At 43.8% G+C, this 20718-nt stretch overlaps 1 protein-coding gene and 1 pseudogene across 1 annotated transcript in view; one reads left to right on the forward strand and one right to left on the reverse strand.

The window, feature by feature from the left end:
* The window catches only part of LOC117354673 (zinc finger protein 850-like), a 42367-nt gene extending 23242 nt beyond the window's left edge, over window positions 1–19125 (forward strand). Inside the window, exon 4 of the mRNA XM_033932525.1 lies at window positions 15868–19125. Within this exon, the coding sequence (XP_033788416.1) occupies window positions 15868–18089 (2222 nt within the window). The 3' untranslated portion in view covers window positions 18090–19125. The remainder of the gene's footprint in view (window positions 1–15867) is intronic.
* Window positions 1–20718, reverse strand: part of LOC117354670 — a 273540-nt pseudogene that overhangs the window by 89617 nt on the left and 163205 nt on the right.

Here is a 20718-nt window from a genome sequence, read left to right on the forward strand (position 1 = left end):
GATAAACCACAACTTCAATATCAGTCATTACTTGTGGAATCAACCTTGAAAAAGTATTTTGCTTTGAGGGTGTCTATGCCTCAGCTTCAACAGGATGAGAAGGCTGGACGACGCCTTTACCAAAATTCTATGTTGGCAGAGTTCTTACAATTTCTACATGTCCTGTTATCTTAAACATCCAGTACATAAATTACTTTCCTTTGACAAAATATATTCCTGCACCCCATCTTCAGGGATTTCACAACATTTTTCGAACTCCCTCCCAAATCAGAAAGTATTTGGTGAGATCTGCTTATGATGCCTTTGAGTTGTCATTTAGAGCAGTGTTGTTTAACCGCCGGTCCACAGAAAATTCCTGCCGGTCCGCGCAGGGCCGGTGAGATTGACGCACTGAAATTTCCTGCCGGACCGTGCAGGGCCGGCGAGGTCAGGGGGCCCGATTCAGTACTTGCCTGCAGCAGCGCAGTTATTCACTTCGGCAACCTTGGAGCTTTTGCTGAGTCGTGGCCCGCCTCTGATGATGCAGCTTCCTCTTTCTTCAGAGGTGACGCGACCCATCAAAGGACCCAAGGCTGCCTAAGTGAATCGATGCGCTGCTGCAGGCAAGTACTAAGAGCTGCCGGGAGGGGAGCAGAGGGAAGGGGAGGAAGCCACTGTTGGAGGCTGAGAAGCTGCTGGACGAGGGAAAATAAAGGGAGAGCTGCTACTGGACCTGGAGGGAGGGAGAAGGAGAAATGCTGCTGAGAGGGGAGAAGGGAAGGGAAGAGAGGTACTGCTGGACAGGGGAGGAGGAATAAAGGAAGGAAACAGCTGGCAAGGAGATTAGAGGAGGGGAAGTGGTCAGGGTGGAATGGAGAGATCAGATGAGGGAAAGGGGAGAGACGGAGGAATGAGAAAGTAGAGAGATTGATGCTGGGAAGGGGGTCATCAGAGAAATGAGACAGGGACAAAGATGCTAGATCTGGTGTAGGAGCGGTAAAAATGAAGAGAGCAGAATGAATCATGTAAAAAGGAGAGAGGGATATAGAAAGGCAGATCCCATATGGAAGGGGGAGAGGGCAGACAGTGGATGGAAGGGGCAGATGCTAGATTGAAGAAAGAGAGAGGGCAGATGCTGGAAGAGTGAAAAGAAGATGAAAGCAGAAACCAGAGAAGACAAAAGATAGAAAAAAATAATTTTATTTCTATTTTGTATTTTGAATATATCAGATTTGAAATATATATCCTGCTTGAGCTGGTGTTAGACATAACTGGGGACTGCAAAGCCCAGGCAGTGCTTCTTCAGCTTCCAGCTGGCTTAGGGCTCTCTCTGACCAGGGGGCAGTTGCCCTAGTTGCACACCCCTAATACTATTCCTGTCATGTGTGACTGCGGTATTTTGTTAGCATGCTATTTCTGTGTAGCATTCTGTAATTATTTGGCTTATTCAGTTTTCTTGATAGTAGAGGGGATATTCGGTATGGGGAGACAGGGATTTTGCTGAACCTAGCTCTATATGATTTGTATTTATAAAATGACAATTGTACAGAATATTGTTTCTTTTTATATTTTAATAAAATACATTCAATATAAAATCCTAACTGAGGCTTGTGCGGATGGGATCAGATGGTTTGTGGGGACAGAGCTCGCGGAGACGGGGCGGAAACAGGGTTTTTTTATTTCAGTTAGTAGTTTGCCGGTCCACAAAATAATTCTTTTATTTCTGCTGGTCCATAGGTGTAAAAAGGTTGAAGAGCAGTGGTCTTCAACCTTTTTACACCTATGGACCAGCGGAAATAAAATAATTATTTAGTGGACTGGCAAACTACTGAAATTTTTTTTAAACTACTAGCGCCGCCCCGTCCCTGCAAGCTCGGTCCCGCAAACCATCTGATCCCATCTGCACAAGCCTCAAGTAGTTATGATTTTATATTGAACATATTTTATTAAAGTATAAAAAGAAACAATATTCTGTACAATTGTTATTTTATAAATACAAATAATACAGGGCAAGGATCAACAAAACCCCCGTCTCCCCTCCCCTTCACATATATCCCCTCTACTATCAAGAAAACTGAATAAGCCAAATTATTACAGAATGCTACACAAATATCATGCTAACAGAATACCGCAGTCACACATGGAAGGAATGGTGTTAGGGGAGTTCAACTAGGGCAACTGTCCCCTGGTCAGAGAGAGCCCTAAGCCAACTGGAAGCTAAAGAAGCACTGCCTGGGCTTTGCACTCCCCAGTTATGTCTAACATCAACTCTAGCAAGATATATATTTCAAATCTGATATATTCTAATCACAAGATAGAAATAAAATTATTTTTTTCTACCTTTTGTCATCTCTGGTTTCTGCTTTCATCGTCTTTTCACTTCCTTCCATCCAGCGTCTGCCCTCTGTCTCTTCAATCCAGCATCTGCCCCTACCATCCACTGTCTGCCTTCTCCCCTTTCTATATGGTATCTGCCTTCTTTCTATGCCCCTCTCCCCTTTCCATCCAGCCTGTGCCCCCTCTCTCTTTTTTACATGATTCATTCTGTTCTCTTCATTTTTATCTCTCCTACACCAGATCTAGCATCTTTGTCCCTTTCTCCTTATTTCTCATCTGACCCCCTTCCCAGCATCAATCTCTCTATTTTCTCATTCCTCTGTCTCTCCCCTTTCCCTCATCTGATCTCTCCATTCTATCCTGATTCCTTCCCCTCCTCTAATCTCCCTGCCACCTGTTTCCTTCCTATTTTCCTCCTCCCCTGTCCAGCAGTACCCCTTCTTCCTTTCCTTCTCCCTTTATCCAAAAGTAACTCTTTTCCCTTCCCTTTCCCTTCTCCCCTGTCCAGCAGTACCCCCTTCCCCTCCCTTGTCCAGGAGTACCCCTTCTCCCTTCCCTCTCCAGCAAATGTTTCCTCTCTTTAGGCTAGCGGCAGCTCTGTGTGCTTTTAACTTCGGCACACAGCTGCCCCTAAGCAGTAATTTAGCCGCGGTTTCATGAGGCAGCCTTGGGACCTTTGGTAGGCTGGCCCACATTGCATCATCAAAGCGGGCCGGCCTAGCAAATGGGAATTTTTGTTAGATTTCAAAAGTAAAAATATTTAAAAAGCTCTCCTTAAATTGCCGTAATAGTAAACTCTTATCAGCGGTTTTTAGCATGTGTAAGATGTAAAGATTCTTGAAAAATAGATTTATAGTCATCCTGTTGCCCACTTTACTCTTCTCTGCTATTAGATGCCTAGCTTGGTTGAGGGTCTCAGATATGGACATCAATCTCCAAGACAGATAGCTAATATTCCCTGTTTGGGAGAACTTTTTGGTGATTCCATTGAGGTAGCTACACAAAAGTTGACTCAACATGAGAAGAATTAGAATTCTTTAATCAGAACAAAGTCTAAGCCTCCCATGGCTTTACAGTCATCTAAACCTCTCTCTTCATATCAGAGGCGATTTTCTGCCAAACTTTCTGCCTCCTGTCCACCTTGGCAGAAAAAGCAAAAGCAACAGCGGCCTCAAAAATCTCAACCTTCTGCTCCTCAAAATCCTGCTCAGTCTTTTTGACGTGCTCATGGAGAGCATAGACACTGTCCCTCTCTCTTAGCCTCTAACTCAACCAGTCAGAGGTTGATTCCAACTATACCATCCACGCTGGACACTGATAACAACCTAGCTGTGGGTTCCCAAAGTTATTCAAGAGGGTTACTCTCTTCATTTTATCACTACACTCCCAAATCATCCTCCAAGAGAGTCTTCTTTAAACCCTCAGCAGTTGTCTCTTCTTCTTCGGGAGATAGAATCTCTACTCCATCTGAATGCCATAGAGATAGTACCCACTGCTCAAAAGAATCAGGGCTTTTACTCCCGGTATTTTCTCATCCCAAAGAAGACGAGAGGTCTAGATCCAATTTTAGACCTCAGGGACTTGAACAAATACTTAGTAAAAGAAAAGTTTTGAATATTGTCCTTGGCGACTCTATATCCCCTCTTGGATCAAAATGATTGGCTATGCTCTGTGGATCTAAAAGAAGCTTATACTCACATAACCAATTCATCCTGCCCACAGAAAATTTCTGAGATTTCAAGTAGTCCATCAACACTTTCAGTACAAGGTTCTGCCCTTCGGCCTGGCATCCTCACCCAGATTATTCACCAAGTGCCTGGTAGTAGTAACAGCAACTTTAAGGGCTCAAGGACTCCAAGTTTTTCCTTTTCTCGACGATTGGTAATAAAAGATGCCTCTCCTCAAGGGGTGCTCTCAGCGCCACAGTCAAAAATCCTGTTTCTTCAGCAGTTGGGGTTCGAAGTCACCTTTCCAAAATCTCAACTTCAAGCCTCTCAAATTCTACAATTCATAGGGGCCCTGCTCGACACCATTCAATTCAGGGCATTTCTACCTCAGAAAAGACAAGACAATTTGATTCAACATAGCAACCAGGCTTATCACCTTCCGTTTATCTCGGCCAGACGGATAATGATACTATTGAGTCACATGGTGTTACCCCTTTGTGAGACTCCATCTCAGGACACCTGAATGGTTCCCAGCATCTCAATGGTCACAAGCTCTTGATCCACTCTTACAAGAGATTAGTCACATCTTCACTTTGTTGATCTCTGCAGTGGTGGATTAATTCCTCAAATCTTTCCAAACGGCTGTTGTTTCAAATCCCTCCACATCAGAAAGTTCTGACCACAAACTTGTCCAAATATGCTTGGGGAGTTCATCTGCACGTTCTTCGCACACAGGTTCACTGGTCCGCCCATGAGCAGCAATGTCACATCAATCTCTTGGAACTCAGGGCACATTCACAATGCTCTCAAAACTTCAGCACATTATATCCAATCAAATTCTACTAATACGCACAGACAATCAAGTGGCAATGCATTACCTAAACAAACAAGGAGGAACAGGTTCTCTCATTCTTTGTCAAGAGGCTGAGTAGATTTGGAACTGAGCTATTGCTCACAACATATTCCTCAAAGCGATCTATATTCAAGGAGAAAAGAATTCTCTCGCTGACAAACTCAGCAGATTTCTTTGACCACATGACTGGATGTGCAACTCCACTCCTCAGATAGAAACATAGAAAGATGACGGCAGAAAAGGGCCAAGGCCCATCAAGTCTGCCCACTATAGACCCTCCCCTTAAGATTAGCTAGTGTTTTGCCCTGACCCTCTTAGGGATCCCACATGGGCGTCCCATTTATTCTTAAAATCTGGCACGCTGCTTGCCTCGATCACCTGCACTGGAAGCCCGTTCCACCGATCAATCACTCGCTCCGTGAAGAAATACTTCCTGGTGTCGCCGTGAAACTTTCCGCCCCTGAGTTTGAGCGGGTGCCCTCTTGTGGTTGAGGGGCCTCTAAGAAGGAAGATGTCATCTTCCACTTCTATACGTCCGGTGATGTATTTAAACGTCTCAATCATGTCTCCCCTCTCCCTGCGCTCCTCTAGAGTGTAGAGCTGCAAATTGTCTAGTCTTGCTTCGTACGGGAGACCTTTAAGCCCTGAGACCATTCTGGTGGCCATTCTTTGGACCGACTCGACCCTCTGCACGTCTTTGCGGTAGTGTGGCTTCCAGAATTGCACGCAGTATTCCAGATGAGGTCTCACCATGGCCCTGTACAATGGCATAATGACAGCAGGCTTTCTGCTGACAAAACTTCTACGGATGCAACCCAGCATCTGCCTTGCCTTTGAGGAAGCCTTCTCCACCTGATTGGCAGATTTCATGTCTGCACTAATGATTACTCCCAAATCTCGTTCCGCTGAAGTCCTGGTCAAGGTCTCCCCGTTCAAGGTATAAGTTCTGCACGGGTTTCTGTTAACTAGGTGCATGACCTTACATTTTCCAGCATTGAAGCCCAGCTGCCAGGTTGAGGACCAGCATTCCAATGTGCGCAGGTCCTGCGCCATACTATCTTGTAAATTGCCCTCGCTTACCATATTACATAGTTTGGCGTCGTCGGCGAATAATGTTACTTTACCTTGAAGCCCTTGAGTCAGATCTCCTATGAATATGTTGAAGAGGAGCGGACCCAAGACCGAGCCCTGAGGCACCCCGCTGGTCACCTCCGATGTCCCAGAGAAAGTACCGTTAACCATCACCCTCTGACGTCTGCCACTCAGCCAATCTCTGACCCATGCCGTCAGAGTCTCTCCCAACCCCATTGATTTCATCTTGTTTAACAGTCTGCGGTGTGGGACGCTGTCAAAAGCTTTACTGAAGTCCAGGTACACTATGTCCAGTGAATCTCCTTCATCCAGTCTTTTTGTTACCCAGTCAAAGAAGCTGATGAGGTTTGATTGGCAGGACCTACCCTTGGTGAATCCATGTTGATTGGGGTCCCGTAGATTCCCTTCGTTCAAGACCGTGTCCAACTGGCGTTTGATCAGTGTTTCCATGATTTTGCATACTATTGATGTCAGACTCACCGGTCTGTAATTTGCAGCCTCTGTCTTGCAACCCTTTTTGTGTAGAGGAACGACGTTAGCTGTTTTCCAGTCCAAGGGGACTGTCCCTGTACTCAGTGAGAGATTGAATAGTACGGCTAACGGTTCTGCCAGGACATCGCCTAACTCCCTAAGCACTCTGGGGTGCAGATTGTCCGGTCCCATGGCTTTGTCCACCTTGAGTTTTGTTAGCTCAAAGTAAACCTCGCTGGGTGTGAATTTAAAACTCCGAAACGGGTCTTTTGTGTTTGACTGTGGTTTCAATTGAGGGCCGGACCCTGGCGCCTCGCAGGTGAAGACCGAGCTGAAGTATTTATTTAGTATTTCTGCTTTTTCGGGATCTGATTCTGCGTAATTCCCGTCTGTTTTTTTCAGGCGTACTATCCCGTCTGTGTTCTTTTTCCTGTCACTGATATACCGGAAGAAGGATTTGTCCCCTTTCTTAATGTTGTTTGCTAGAGTTTCTTCCACTCGAAGTTTGGCCTCCCTGACTGCCGTTTTGACCTCTGTGGACTTGATCCTGTGTAGCAGTTTATCTTCGCTTTTCCCGGTGCGTTTGAAGGAAGCAAATGCGTTTTTCTTCTCCTTAACGAGACGTGAGATCTCTGCGGTGAACCACTGGGGTTTGTCCTTTCTTCGCTGTTTATGTGATGATTTTATGTAACGGCAGGTTGCCTTGTGTATGACAGATTTCAGGGATGACCACATATCCTCCACATTCTCTGTCTCCGTTTGGTCCTGGAGTGCCTGATGGACGAAAACTCCCATACGTGCAAAGTCTGTTCCTCGGAAGTTGAGTACCTTTGTTTTAATGTTTGATCTATGGAAACCTTTCCTCAGATGGAACCATATCATGTTGTGATCGCTGGAGGCTAGCTTATCTCCCACGAAGATTTCTGAGACGCTTTCTCCATTGGTGAGTACTAGGTCAAGGATCGTTTGGGCCCTAGTGGGTTCCATTACCATTTGATTGAGGCGTGCTCCTTTTATGGAAGCTAATAGCCTCTTGCTTCCGCTGGTTGTTGCTGAAGGTGTGCTCCAGTCTACATCCGGCATATTGAAGTCTCCCATTAGTACAACGTCCCCCCTTAGCGCGATATTTTCTATGTCTTCGATTAGTTCCGTGTCCTTGTCTTCCGGTTGTCTTGGAGGTCTGTATACCACACCAAGATACAGGCATTTTTCTCTCCCTCTGGCCAGGTTCACCCAGAGGGATTCCCCGCTGTACTTGACTTCCGAGATTCTGGTGGTTTTGATTCCTTCTTTAATGTATAGCGCTACCCCTCCGCCTAATCTGCCCTCTCTGTCTCGACGAAGTAAACTGTAACCCGGTATAGCCATATCCCACCCATGAGAGTCCGTGAACCAGGTCTCGGATATTGCCACCACATCTAGGTTGGCATTCACTATCTCGGTTTCCAATTGCAGAATTTTATTGCCTAAACTGTGTGCATTGACATACATGGCCCTCCATCCCTTGTGTTTGTTAGAGCTGTCATGCGTGCTATGGGTGCTTACCTTGGGCTCAAAAGGGCGGTTGTGTCTCGCCTCCACTGGATGGTTCCTTACTGCTGTGGAATGTGAGTGGATACCCTCCCCCAACTTACCTAGTTTAAAGCCCTGCAAAGTAGGCGGGCTAGACGGTGTCCCAGTACGTTTTTACCTCTTTTGGTCAAGTGAAGTCCGTCTGGTCCCTGCAGTCCCTGGAGTGCCTTTCCATGGTCCAGGAATCCAAAGTTCATCTCAATGCACCAGTTGCGAAGCCACTCGTTGGTACGTTGGATGCGTTCTTCCCTGGCTCTTCCTCTGTCTCTAACTGGGAGGATGGATGAGAAGACCACCTGTGCACCCGTCTGCTTCAGCTTCCTACCCAGGGCTCTGAAGTCATCGGGTATGTTCTCTACGGTGTTCCTTGCAGTGTCGTTTGTACCTATATGGATAAGAAGCATAGGGAAGTGGTCAGTAGGTTTTAGTATTTTATCGAGAGAGGTGGTGACGTCACGAATCCTGGCTCCAGGGAGACAGCAGACCTCCCTCGACTGCAAATCTGGTCTACAAATTGGACCCTCGGTTCCTCGCAGCATGGAGTCCCCGATGACTACCACTCTGCGCTCCTTCCGGGGGGGATGATCAGCGTGGTTTGGAGACCAGTTTGCATCTCCCCACAATCACAAGCTGCCTCAGTTCTGTTCCAGACAATATTCTCCGCAATGTCTAGTGGTGGATGCACAAATTTCTTTGTGTTTCCAACAATTCCTCTCATTCTCAAGACACTAGTGAAGCTCAAACAAAAGTCGATCACCATGATCCTGATAGCCCTTCGGTGGCCCAGACAACCGTAGTTCTCCCTTCTACTTCAGCTCAATGTCAAGGAACCAATACCTCTACAGATCTTTCCATCTCTTCTCACACAGTCAAGGATCTCTTTTACATCCTAATCTACAGTCCTTGCACCTGACATCAGCTGACACTGATCTTTCTGATCCTGTCTGGGTCATTTTGGATGTATCCAGAAAACCACCTACACAGCAGTGCTACCAAGAGAAGTGGACATTGTTTTCTAGGTGTTGTATGCTTCATCATCATGATGCTTCATCCTCCTCTATATCTTCAGTATTGGATTAACTTCTACATTTGTCCAACTCGGGTCTTAAAACCACTTCAGTTAGAATTCATCTTAGTGCTAGCAATGCTTTTCATTGCATTGATAGCACAGTAAACCTTTGACTGCTCATCCTCTTGTTTCCAGATTCATGAAAGGACTTTTCAACATCAATCCACCTCTCAAACTGCCTCCAGTGGTTTGGGACCTTAATGTTGTTCTCTCTCGACTGATGAAGCCTCCTTTTGAACCAATGTCTTCGGCTTATCTTAAATGTTTCACTTAGTAAGTGGTTTTTCTAATTGCCATTACTTCTACTCGTTAAGTGAGTGAGTTTCAAGCGCTGGTGGCAGACCCGCCTTTTACAGTGTTCCACCATGATAAAGTAGTGCTTCGCACCCATCCAAAATGTCTCCCAAAAGTAGTCACGGAATTTCATTTGAATCAATTCATTGTGCCTCCAGTGTTTTTTTCCCAAGCTCATTCTCGCCCTGGAGAAACGGCTCTTCATACTTTGGACTGCAAATGAGCTTTGGCTTATTACTTACAGTGGACTAAGCCATATAGAACATCTCCTCAACTGTTCATCTCCTTTGATCCTAACAGGTTGGCCTGGCCTGTATCCAAGAGAATTATCTCTACCTGGTTGGCAACCTCTATTGCCTTCTGTTATGCTCAGGCTGGGCTGCAACTCGGGGGGGTCATGTGACAGCACACAAAGTCCGAGCTATGGCAGCTTCAGTTGCTTTGTTAAGAAAGGTTTGGACAATTTCCTGGAGGAAAAATCCATAGTCTGTTATTGAGAAGGACTTGGGGGAAGTCACTGCTTGCACTGGATTGGTAGCATGGAATATTGCTACTCTTTGGGTTTGGCCAGGTACTAGTGACCTGGATTGGCCATCGTGAGAATGGGCTACTTGGCTTGATGGCTATTGGTCCGACCCTGAAAGGCTATTCTTATGTACTTTGTCCACTCCTATTGATGAGATCTGTAAAGCTGCTACTTGGTGCTCAGTTCATACATTAACGTCTCACTACTGTCTGGAATCTTATTCCAGACAGTATGGTTACTTCAGCCAAGCAGTTTTGCAAAATTTTCTTAATAGCCAACACTCCCTCAATCCCATTGTAGTAAGCTATGCTGCCTGCTTGTCCTGGGATAAAGCACCAGTTACTTACCGTAACAGGTGTTATCCAGGGACAGCAGGCAGCTATTCTCACAACCCACCCTCCTCCCCTGGTTGGCTTCTTAGCTTGCTTACAAAACTGAGGAACTGCAAGCCTACGTCGGGTGGGAGGGCACTCACTCATGCGCGGTGCGGGCATAAGAACATAAGAAGTTGCCCCCGCTGAGTCAGACCAGAGGTCCATCTTGCTCAGCGGTCCGCTCCCGCGGCGGCCCATCAGGCCTAGTGCCTGAACAGTGGTCCCTGATTAATTTTGTAACTTACCTCTAATCCCATCCCTCTACTCTTATCTGTACCCCTCAATCCCTTTGTCCTCCAAGTACCTATCCAAAGCTTCTTTGAACCCCTGTAGCGTGCTCCTGTTTATCACATCCTCTGGTAGCGCCTTCCATGTATCCACCACCCTCTGTGTGAAAAAGAACTTCCTGGCGTTTGTTCTAAACCTCTCCCCTTTCAATTTCTCTGAGTTTTTCAACTTAGTGACAGTTCACTTGTCAAACTGTCCATACCGTGCTCCGTAGATGACGTCACCCATATGTGATAATATCTGCCTGCTATCTCCAGATAATAATAACTTTATTCTTATATACCGCCAACAATCTTGCGACTTCTAGACTTCTAACACCTATTGCGGTAAATAACTGTACTTTATTCTTGGTTCATTTTTGTAAATGGTCATTGGATTATATCCATGCCATAGTCAATATATTTATGCCTCATTTGCATTCCCACTATTATTATAGGTGCTTGTTTATATATGTTGCGTTTTATTATTCTATTTTTGCAATGTTTGCATTTTCATTTTTAGTTACTTGTTTGTCCCCTGAAGAAGGCATTCCAGACAGCCGAAACTGGGGTTCTAGTCAGGACCTTAGGTTTCAAGTCAAGTAACAATACTGGGGCTTAATCTCGCTTGCCTTCTCGGTTTGTCTTTCTCAATAGCAGACAATGGACTTTTCCTCCAGAAATCTGTCCAATGCATTCCAGAGCTTAGCTATTTCCTCCTGTTGATTTTATATGTATTTCCCTGTAACCTCGAGTGTCCCTTGGTCTTTTTCATTTTTTGATGGAGTAAAGAATCGGTTCTGTACCACTCAGGATTTTGTAGACTTCGATCATATCTCCCTTCAGCCGACTCTTTTCTAAGCTGAAGAGTCCTAACCTTTTTAGCCTTTCCTCATACAAGAGGAGTTCTAGCCCCTTTATCATCTTGGTCGCTTTTCTTTGAACCTTTTCTAATTCCGCTATACCTTTTTTGAGAGACTGCAACCAGAACTGAATCCAGTATTCAAGGTGAGGTTGCACCATGGAGCAATAGAGGCATTGTGATATTCTCTATCTTATTTAACATCCCTTTTCTAATAAGTCCTCGCATCTTGTTTGCTGTTTTGGCTGCCACCGCACATTGGGTGGAAGGTTTCAGCGTATTGTCTATAATGACACCCAGATCTTTTTCTTGAGCGCTGACCCCCAAGGTGGACCAAAGCATCCAATAACTATGATTTGGGTTATCTTCCCAATGTGCATTGCTTAGCATTTGTCCACATTAAATTTTGGATATCCAAATGGCAGATGAATATTAAAGTCAACTAGAACAATAAGAGATGGGAATCTGGTTACCATATCTGCAATGGTTTGGTAGACCTTATCCCATTCAGACTGAAGGGGTGGGGTCAATAAAGTAATAATAGGTGGCTGAGTGAGAAGCAAAATCCAGTAATAAAGCTTCCAATAGATAGCTTCTTCGCCTGAATCTTGGACGAAATTACAATCGCCAGTCCCCCTCCTCTTCTAGACTGGCGATTGCGATCAAAGACTGTAGAACCTGAGGGGCAGCATTGGAGTAAAAGCGCCTCCTCTCCCGGACGCAGCCATTTCTCTGTGAGGCATAAGACATCTAAATGTTGGGACTCTTATTAGATCTTTAATAAGGTCTACTTAGAAGAACACAGTAGACGCTAAACTGTTCAAAGTTCTTAAAGCACATGCAGTCTTTGAAAAACTGCAGGAAGACCTTAGGATATTGGAAGACTGGGTGCCCAAATGGCAGATGAAATTTAAGGTGGACAAATGCAAAGTGATGCACATTGGGAAGAATAACCCAAATCATAGTTAGCAGATGCTAGGGTCTACCTTGCGGGGTCGACGCTCAAGAAAAAGATCTGGGTGTCATCGTGGACAATACGCTGCAACCTTCCACCCAATATTTTTATTTATTTATTCCATTTGTGCATCACACATACCTATACAAGCTCTTGGCGATATTACAGAAGAAGGAAGATACAGGAGGAGAAGAGGATACAAGTTGATTAGGTGTCAAATAGATGAATTTTCAGTTTCTTCCAGAATTTGGTGTGGTTAGGTTCCGTCCTGGTCATTTCAGTAAGGTCATTCCAAGCTTTTACGCCTAGAAAGGTGAGCATGGAGTGGAAAACACGTTTCTATTGTAGATTTTTTGTAGAAAGGAGATTTAGAAGTATTCTGTTGAGGGTTGTGCGGGAAGTAGACCATGCCTTGGAAAAGAACTGGATGAGAGGAGCCGCGGAGTTTCCGTAAAGTATACGGTGAATGATGCACAAAGTTTTGAAGGTTATTCGTGACGGGATGGGTAGCCAGTACAGTTGCCTGATGAAGGCTGTAATCGAGTCCTATTTTCTCAGGTTGAAGATTAGTCTGACAGCGGTGTTTTGGATGAGTTGCATTTTGTGAATCAGAGTGGTGTGGCAATATGCGGCAGCAGCGGCCAAAAAAGCATACAAGATGCTTGAAATTATTAGAAAGGGAATGATTAACAAGACTAGGGGCTAGATTCACAAAGGCCACAGATCGGCTCCGTGGCCGGGGGACTGATTCACTAATTGCCCTCATGCAAATGAGGGCGATCAGAATCACACCCCCAATCGACCGCACAGATCGCTCTCCAGCAATCCTGACGCATGTGCAGACCGTCTGTAGATGGTCTGCGCATGCACTGGTCATCCGTGCCCAGCAGAGCTGGAAACTGTTTCACTTTTTTTTTTCACTTTAACTTTGTGAGCCCATGGTTTTAGCCCGCGGGCTTGCACTGCGGGGAAGGACAGGAGAGTCGGGGCAGAGAGCAGGACACTCAGAAAGGACCTGAGCGACTGGTCTTCTGTAGACGCTTATATTTAGATCGGCCAGCCCAGTTGGTGTCCATCATTTTTTTTAGTGAATCCCTGCCTGTATTTGCATGTGTGGATCGGAACGGGTGCGGATACGCTCGAGAGGAAGGTTAGTGATTAAGGTCGCTAAGTGGTCGGGACACAATCAGCGGCCTTAGTGAATTTAGCCCTAAGAATGTTATAATGCCTCTGTATCACTCAGTGGTGCTTCCTCACCTGGAGTATTGCGTTCAGTTCTGGTCTCCTTATCTCAATACAGATATAACGGCACTAGAAAAGGTTCAAAGAAGATCGATCAAGGTGATAAAGGGGATGAGCTCCTCTCGTATGAGGAAAGACTAAAGAGGTTAGGGCTCTTCAGCTTGGAAAAGACAGCTTAGGGGAGATAGGATTGAAGTCTACAAAATCCTGAGTGGTGTAAAATGGGTACAAGTGGATCGATTTGGGGTTTGTTTGTTTTTTACTGCATCGAGATTTACAAAGGCTAGGGGACAGTCAAAGTTACATAGTAATACTTTTAAAACCAATAGGAGAAAATTTTATTTCACTCGGATAATAGTTAAGCTCTGGAATGTGTTGCCAGAGGATGTGGTGAGAGCGGTTAATGTAGCTGGTTTTCAAAAGTTCCTGGATGAAAAGTCCATAGTCTGCTGCTATTCTTTGGGGTTGTGCGCTGGATTAGCCTCCGTGAAGAAAGGATACTGAGCTGGATGGACCATTGGTCTGACCCAGCAAGGCTTTTCTTATGTTCTTAAAGCAAACAACCAAGAGCAGGCAAAGTTCTAGTCCCTCCCGAGAGTTCACTCTTTGGTGTAGAGGGGCTACGTTTGGGTCATGTGACCCGCACTCAGGAACAACCATGCAGCAGCAGGATGTGTCAGGGGTAACTGTGTCCAATTAGCCATGTGGGTACTGCACTAAATACCAGCTGGACTCATATAACTTCCAGCCATCACCGATGAGCTAGATTTTTAATGCTGATGCCCAGATAAGAACATAAGCAGTGCCTTTGCTGGGTCAGACCAGAGGTCCATCATGCCCAGCAGTCCACTCACGCAGAGGCCCAACAGGTCCAGGACCTGTATAGTACTCCTCTATCCCCTTTTCCTTCAGGAAATTGTCTAATCCCTTCTTGAACCCCAATACCGTACTCTGTCCTATCACGCCCTCTGGAAGCCCATTCCAGGTGTCCACCACCCTTTGGGTGAAGAAGAACTTCCTAGCATTGGTTCTGAATCTGTCCCCTCTTAATTTTTCCGAATGCCCTCTCGTTCTTGTAGTTTTCGAGAGTTTGAAGAATCTGTCCCTCTCCACTTTCTCCATTCCCTTCATGATCTTGTAAGTCTCTATCATGTTCCCTCTAAGTCTCCATTTTTCCAGGGGAAAGAGCCCCAGTTTCTCTAATCTTTCAGCATATGAAAGGTTTTCCATACCCTTTATCAATCGTGTCGCTCTTTTCTGAACCCTCTCGAGTATCGCCATATCCTTCTTAAGGTACGGCGACCAATATTGGCACCATCGCCCGATACAACGGCAGGATAACTTCTTGCGTTCTGGTTGTAAGACCTTTCTTGATAATACCTAGCATTCACCTTCTTAGAGGCTGCTGCACACTGTGCCGACGGCTTCATTGTCTTGTCCACTATTACCCCCAATGGTACTTTCACCCATTACCAGCCCTCCCATCGTATAGCTGTACTTCGGATTTGTTCAGGTCCCTTTGTAAATCCTCACAATCCCCTTTAGACCCAACTCCAATAAATAGTTTAGTGTCGTCTGCAAATTTTATTACTTCGCACTTCGTCCCTATTTCTAGATCATTTATAAATACATTGAACAGCAGCGGTCCAAGTACCGACCCCTGCGGAACACCACTTGTGACCCTCCTCCAGTCCAAGTAGTGGCCCATCCCTCCTACCCTTTGCTTTCTACCCGCCAACCAATTTTTGATCCATCTGTGAACGTCTCCTTCCACCCTAGGGTTCTTCAGTTTCCGTAGTAGTTATTATCTTCCAATCCTCCGGGATCACGCCTGTTTTCAGGGTTAGATTCCAAACCTGCTGTAGTAGTTCCGCTATTTCCTCCTTTAGTTCTTTCAATACCCTAGGGTGGATTCCGTCCAGGCCGGAGATTTGTCAGTTTTAATCTATCTATCTGCTTATGTACGTCTTCAAGGCTTACCTCTATCGATGTTAATTTTTCTGCTTGATCTCTTTTGAAGATTTTTTCAGGTTCCAGCACATTGGATGTGTCCTCTTTTGTTAATACTGACAAAAAGAACAGATATGGCCCAGTATTGACTATCTAGTTACCAGTTATCAACTTTATAGAAAATGCTCACTGCCCCCAGCTGAATATTGACCCATAACAATAAATATAAGCAGGAATAAGCTAATTATGTATAAAAACAGGTTAAAAGCTCTTTATCATACCTAAGAATACACAAAATAATGCAAAGGGAAACATTTTACATCTTTATATTGTGATAAAACTTTTTATCATCAACCAGGTTTAAAATGTCTTCAGAGGATCCATGAAAGTGTGAGAACATTTACTTATCTGGAATGTGGCAAACGTTTTAATCACCAATCAAGTTTAAGAAAACAGAAGATTCATACAGTAGAGAAACAGTATACCTGTACAGTATGTGGGAAAGGCTTTAATCAGCAAACAAGTTTAAAAACGCACAAGAGGATTCATACTGGAGAGAAACCATATACATGTCCAGAATGTGGGAAAGGCTTTAATGTACAATCAAATTTAAAAAGACACAAGAGGATTCATACTGGAGAGAAACGATATATTTGTTCAGAATGTGGGAAAAGCTTTAATGAGCAATCAGATTTAAGGAAACATGAGAGGATTCATACTGGAGAAAAACCATATACATGTCTAGAATGTGGTAAAAATTTTAATCAGCACTCAAGTTTAAAGATGCACAAGAGAATTCATACTGGAGAGAAACCATATACATGTCCAGAATGTGGTAAAAATTTTAATCATCATGCAAGTTTAAAGATGCACAAGGGAATTCATACTGCAGAGAAACCATATACATGTCCAGAATGTGGTAAAAATTTTAATCATCACGCAAGTTTAAAGATGCACAAGAGAATTCATACTGGAGAGAAACCATATACATGTCCAGAATGTGGTAAAAAGTTTAATCAGCACTCAAGTTTAAAGATGCACACGCGAATTCATAGTGGGGAAAAACCATATACATGTACAGAATGTGGGAGAAGCTTTAATCAGCAAATAAGTTTAAGAAAGCACAAGAGGATTCATACTGGAGAGAAACCATATAGATGCCCAGATTGTGGGAAAAGCTTTATTCATGAAAGAAGTTTAAGAATGCACAAGAGGATTCATACTGGTGAAAAACCATATACCTGTTCAGAATGTGGGAAAAGCTTTAGTTGGCAATCAAATTTAAGAGAACACGAGAGGATTCATACTGGAGAAAAACCATATACCTGTTCAGAATGTGGGAAAAGCTATAGTTGCCAATCAAATTTAAGAGAACATGAGAGGATTCATATGGGAGAAAACTCATATACATGTCCAGAATGTGGGAAAAGCTTTAATCAGCAAAGAAGTTTAAAAAGGCACGAGAGGGTTCATACGGGAGAAAAACCATATACCTGTTCAGAATGTGGGAAAAGCTTTAGTTGGAAATCAAATTTAAGAGAACACGAGAGGATTCATACTGGAGAGAAACCATATACATGTATAGAATGTAGAAAAAGCTTTAGTCGGCAATTACATTTAATAAAACACAAGATGATTCATACTGGAGAAAAACCATATACATGTCCAGAATGTGGGAAAAACTTTAAATATCAAACAAGTTTTAAAAGGCACAAGAGAATTCATACTGGAGAAAAACCATATACATGTCCAGAATGTGGGAAAAACTTTAAATATCAAACAAGTTTTAAAAGGCACAAGAGAATTCATACTGGAGAGAAACCATATACATGTCCAGAATGTGGGAAAAGCTTTAATCAGCAAACAAGTTTAAAAACGCACAAGAGGATTCATACCGTTGAGAAACCATATACATGTCCAGAATGTGGGAAAAGCTTTAATCAGCAAGCAAATTTAAGAAAGCACGAGAGGATTCATACTGGAGAGAAACCATATAACTGTTCAGAATGTGGAAAAAGCTTTAATCATCAAACAAGTTTAAAAACGCACAAGAGGATTCATACCGGAGAGAAACCATATACATGTCCAGAATGTGGGAAAAGCTTTAATCAGCAAGCAAATTTAAGAAAGCACCAAAGGATTCATACTGGAGAGAAACCATATGACTGTTCAGAATGTGGGAAAAGCTTTAGTCAGCAATTACATTTAATAAAACACAAGAGGATTCATAGTGGAGAAAAAACATATACATGTCCAGAATGTGGCAAAAGCTTTAAATATCAAACAAGTTTTAAAAGGCACAAGAGAATTCATACTGGAGAGAAACCATATACATGTACAGAATGTGGGAAAAGCTTTAATCACCAATCAAATTTAAGACAACATGAGAGGATTCATACCGGAGAGAAACCATATACATGTCCAGAATGTGGGAAAAGCTTTAATCAGCAAGCAAATTTAAGAAAGCACGAGAGGAGTCATACTGGAGAGAAACCAGAATGTGGAAAAAGCTTTAGTCAGCAAACAAGTTTAAAAACGCACAAGATGATTCATACTGGAGAAAAACCATATACCTATTAAGAAGTTGGGAAAAGCTTTAATCAGCAATTACATTTAAGACAACACAAGAGGATTCATACTGGAGAGAAACCATATACCTGTTCAGAATGTGGGAACAGTTTAAATGGGCAATCATATTTAAAAATGCACATGAAAATTGTGGCAGGGACCTCGCGCAGTGTGATAGAAACCCTGTGCCAAGTGCCCATCAAGTCCCTTTTTCCTCCACAGAACCTAGGTTTAAACCAGAAACATTGCATTACAGAAAACTACAAATCCCTAGAGCCTCTAGGTTTATCCCTGTGCCAGTAGGAAAGAACAGGGTGGAACCCCTGATAGAGGGGGATGGTTCCTTTAAGAATTCTCCTGTGTTAGCTAAGGGGGTGGGGCGTGTTAAGGCAAACCCTTTTACTCCTGATAGGAGGGGGAGAAGCAGAAGAGACAGGGCAAGGAGGAAGGAAGTCCTCATGCTCTCTCACCCCAGCTTGCTGACTGGGAGATGGAGGACATCAGCCCAGAGCCAGGGAGTTCTGGGGAGGAATCTTATGCAGACATTCCTATGCAATGGCAAAGTAGCTGACCATCAGAGCTGGAAACAGAGGACCTCATGGAATTATAACTCCAGCATAAGAGGTGTGAGGTTTCCTGTATTTTTGTTAGAATACTAGTTTGCTTTATGAGAGTGCTATACTGGCACCTAAGTAAACAAGAGAAAAGGAAAGCCTGTTATGTTTCTTTTTGTTTTTTCTGCTTGGACCTTGTGTGACCCAGGGAAGTGGTAACAAAACCTGGACTGGACTTTCCAAATTGATAGCTCTGTGAGAACTGGAACTCTGGAGAGGGTTCCAGGGAAAGGAAAAGACTGTTTAAGTTTAGTGGGGGTTTTTTCTGGGTTTAGAACTGTATTCCTCAGCACTGCTTATTCTCCAGCCTGTTCCATAAAAGACTGTAGTAGTGAAGCCTTACAGAGAGGGAGTAGTGTATCTCTTTATGCTCATGCTCTCTTTTTTTATATTGTAAACTTGCTTAGAAATTAGATAAGTCATTAAATCAAATTTTAATAAAACCTTGAAACCTTTAGCCTGATGTGTTTTTTTTTCTGGAAAGCAGAGCCACCGTCAAGCCTAGGGCGGAATTACTGCTTTAGCACTGTGATTAAAAGGGGGGGAGGAAACCCTGTGGTTTAAGGTTTGCTTTTTTCTCTGTTTGGAAAAGTTTGTAAGATTGCCAGAGCCTGAAAATATAGGCACAAGACTTATTTTGTTGTGAATTGCTCATCTGACATGTATTTGGATTTAATTAATGCACACCAATTAAACTGAGCATTGGTTTGGTTTTGAAACTCAGTGTAGCGAACTTATTTTATGCACTCAGTGAAAAGCATAGCCAGAGCACACCAGTGGGCTTGGGAGCCACTGGCAGAGTCCAGGTCACAAACCTTTATTCCTTGTGGCACGGGGCCCCAGGTAGGTCACTCTGGCCTAACCCAAGCATCCCTGCCACAAGATTCATACTGAAGAGAAAGTATATACATGTCCAGAATATGGTGAAAGCTTCAATAGTCAATCAAATTTAAAAAGGCATGAGAATTCATACTGGGGCAAAACCATATATACATGTCCAGAATGTGGGAAAAGTTTTAGTCAGCAGTCAGATTTATGTTGAAATGCGTTTATTGAAAAGAAACATGCAAGATAATATGCTAACCAGGATACAACAATTTTCCTTGGAATACGCACCAAATATACCCCAATCCCCCTCCCACCCCCCAAAAAAACAATAAACAGCTCCAGAACAAAAAGAAAGCAGTCAACTACAAATATTCAACAATCTGCTGCGAGCATGTGGGGTTAGAGCCATCCAAAAAGGTTCCCATATGGAACTGAAACGGCATCCCTCCACAGTGTCCAAGTCCCTGAACTGTCGATGCTCGAATGAAGCATGGATGATCATCATGGACCTCCACTGAGAAGAAGTGGGCTGGCCAGCAGACAACCAATTAGTCAAAATAACCCTCTTTCCCATCATGGCCACAAATGCAGACAGTCCTCTTGACTTAGGTGAAGCTATCGCATAGATGCCAAACAGAGCTGTAGGCATGGGGGTCCAGCGCCTCCGCCAGAGAGCTAAAATATATTGCCCCAACCTAGTCCAAAACTGTGTTATAAATGGGCAGGCCCAAAGCATATGTCCCAGCGAGGCACGGGCTTGAGTACATTTAGGACAATCATGAGAAAACGTAATGCCCATTCGATAGGCTCGTGATGGCAAAATATAAAGGCGTAATATTATCTTGAATTGCAATTCCCAATGGACAACATTAGCCAAGACTTTTCTAGCAGTCTTTAACGCCCTCTGCAAGTGGTGCACCGAGAGAGTACAGTGTAGATCATCTGTCCAGGATGTCACCAAAAGCTCCAAATTAGGGCCAGATTGACAGTCCAAGAGCCCCACCATATAGAATCGTAGAGGGATTGTTGTTGAGCTGATAAATTAAACATCTCAGAAACGACTTCCCGACAAGTTTCAGTAAGATGACAAGCTGGTAGGGATCGGACATAATGGCAGAGTTGAAGGTATGCTAAAAAGTCCAGCTCCCAGAGGCCATAGGTCCTGTTTAAATTAGGAAAAGAGGCCAACTGTCCAGATT

Source organism: Geotrypetes seraphini, chromosome 2 (assembly GCF_902459505.1).
Source record: "Geotrypetes seraphini chromosome 2, aGeoSer1.1, whole genome shotgun sequence".
Lineage (NCBI taxonomy): Eukaryota > Metazoa > Chordata > Amphibia > Gymnophiona > Dermophiidae > Geotrypetes > Geotrypetes seraphini.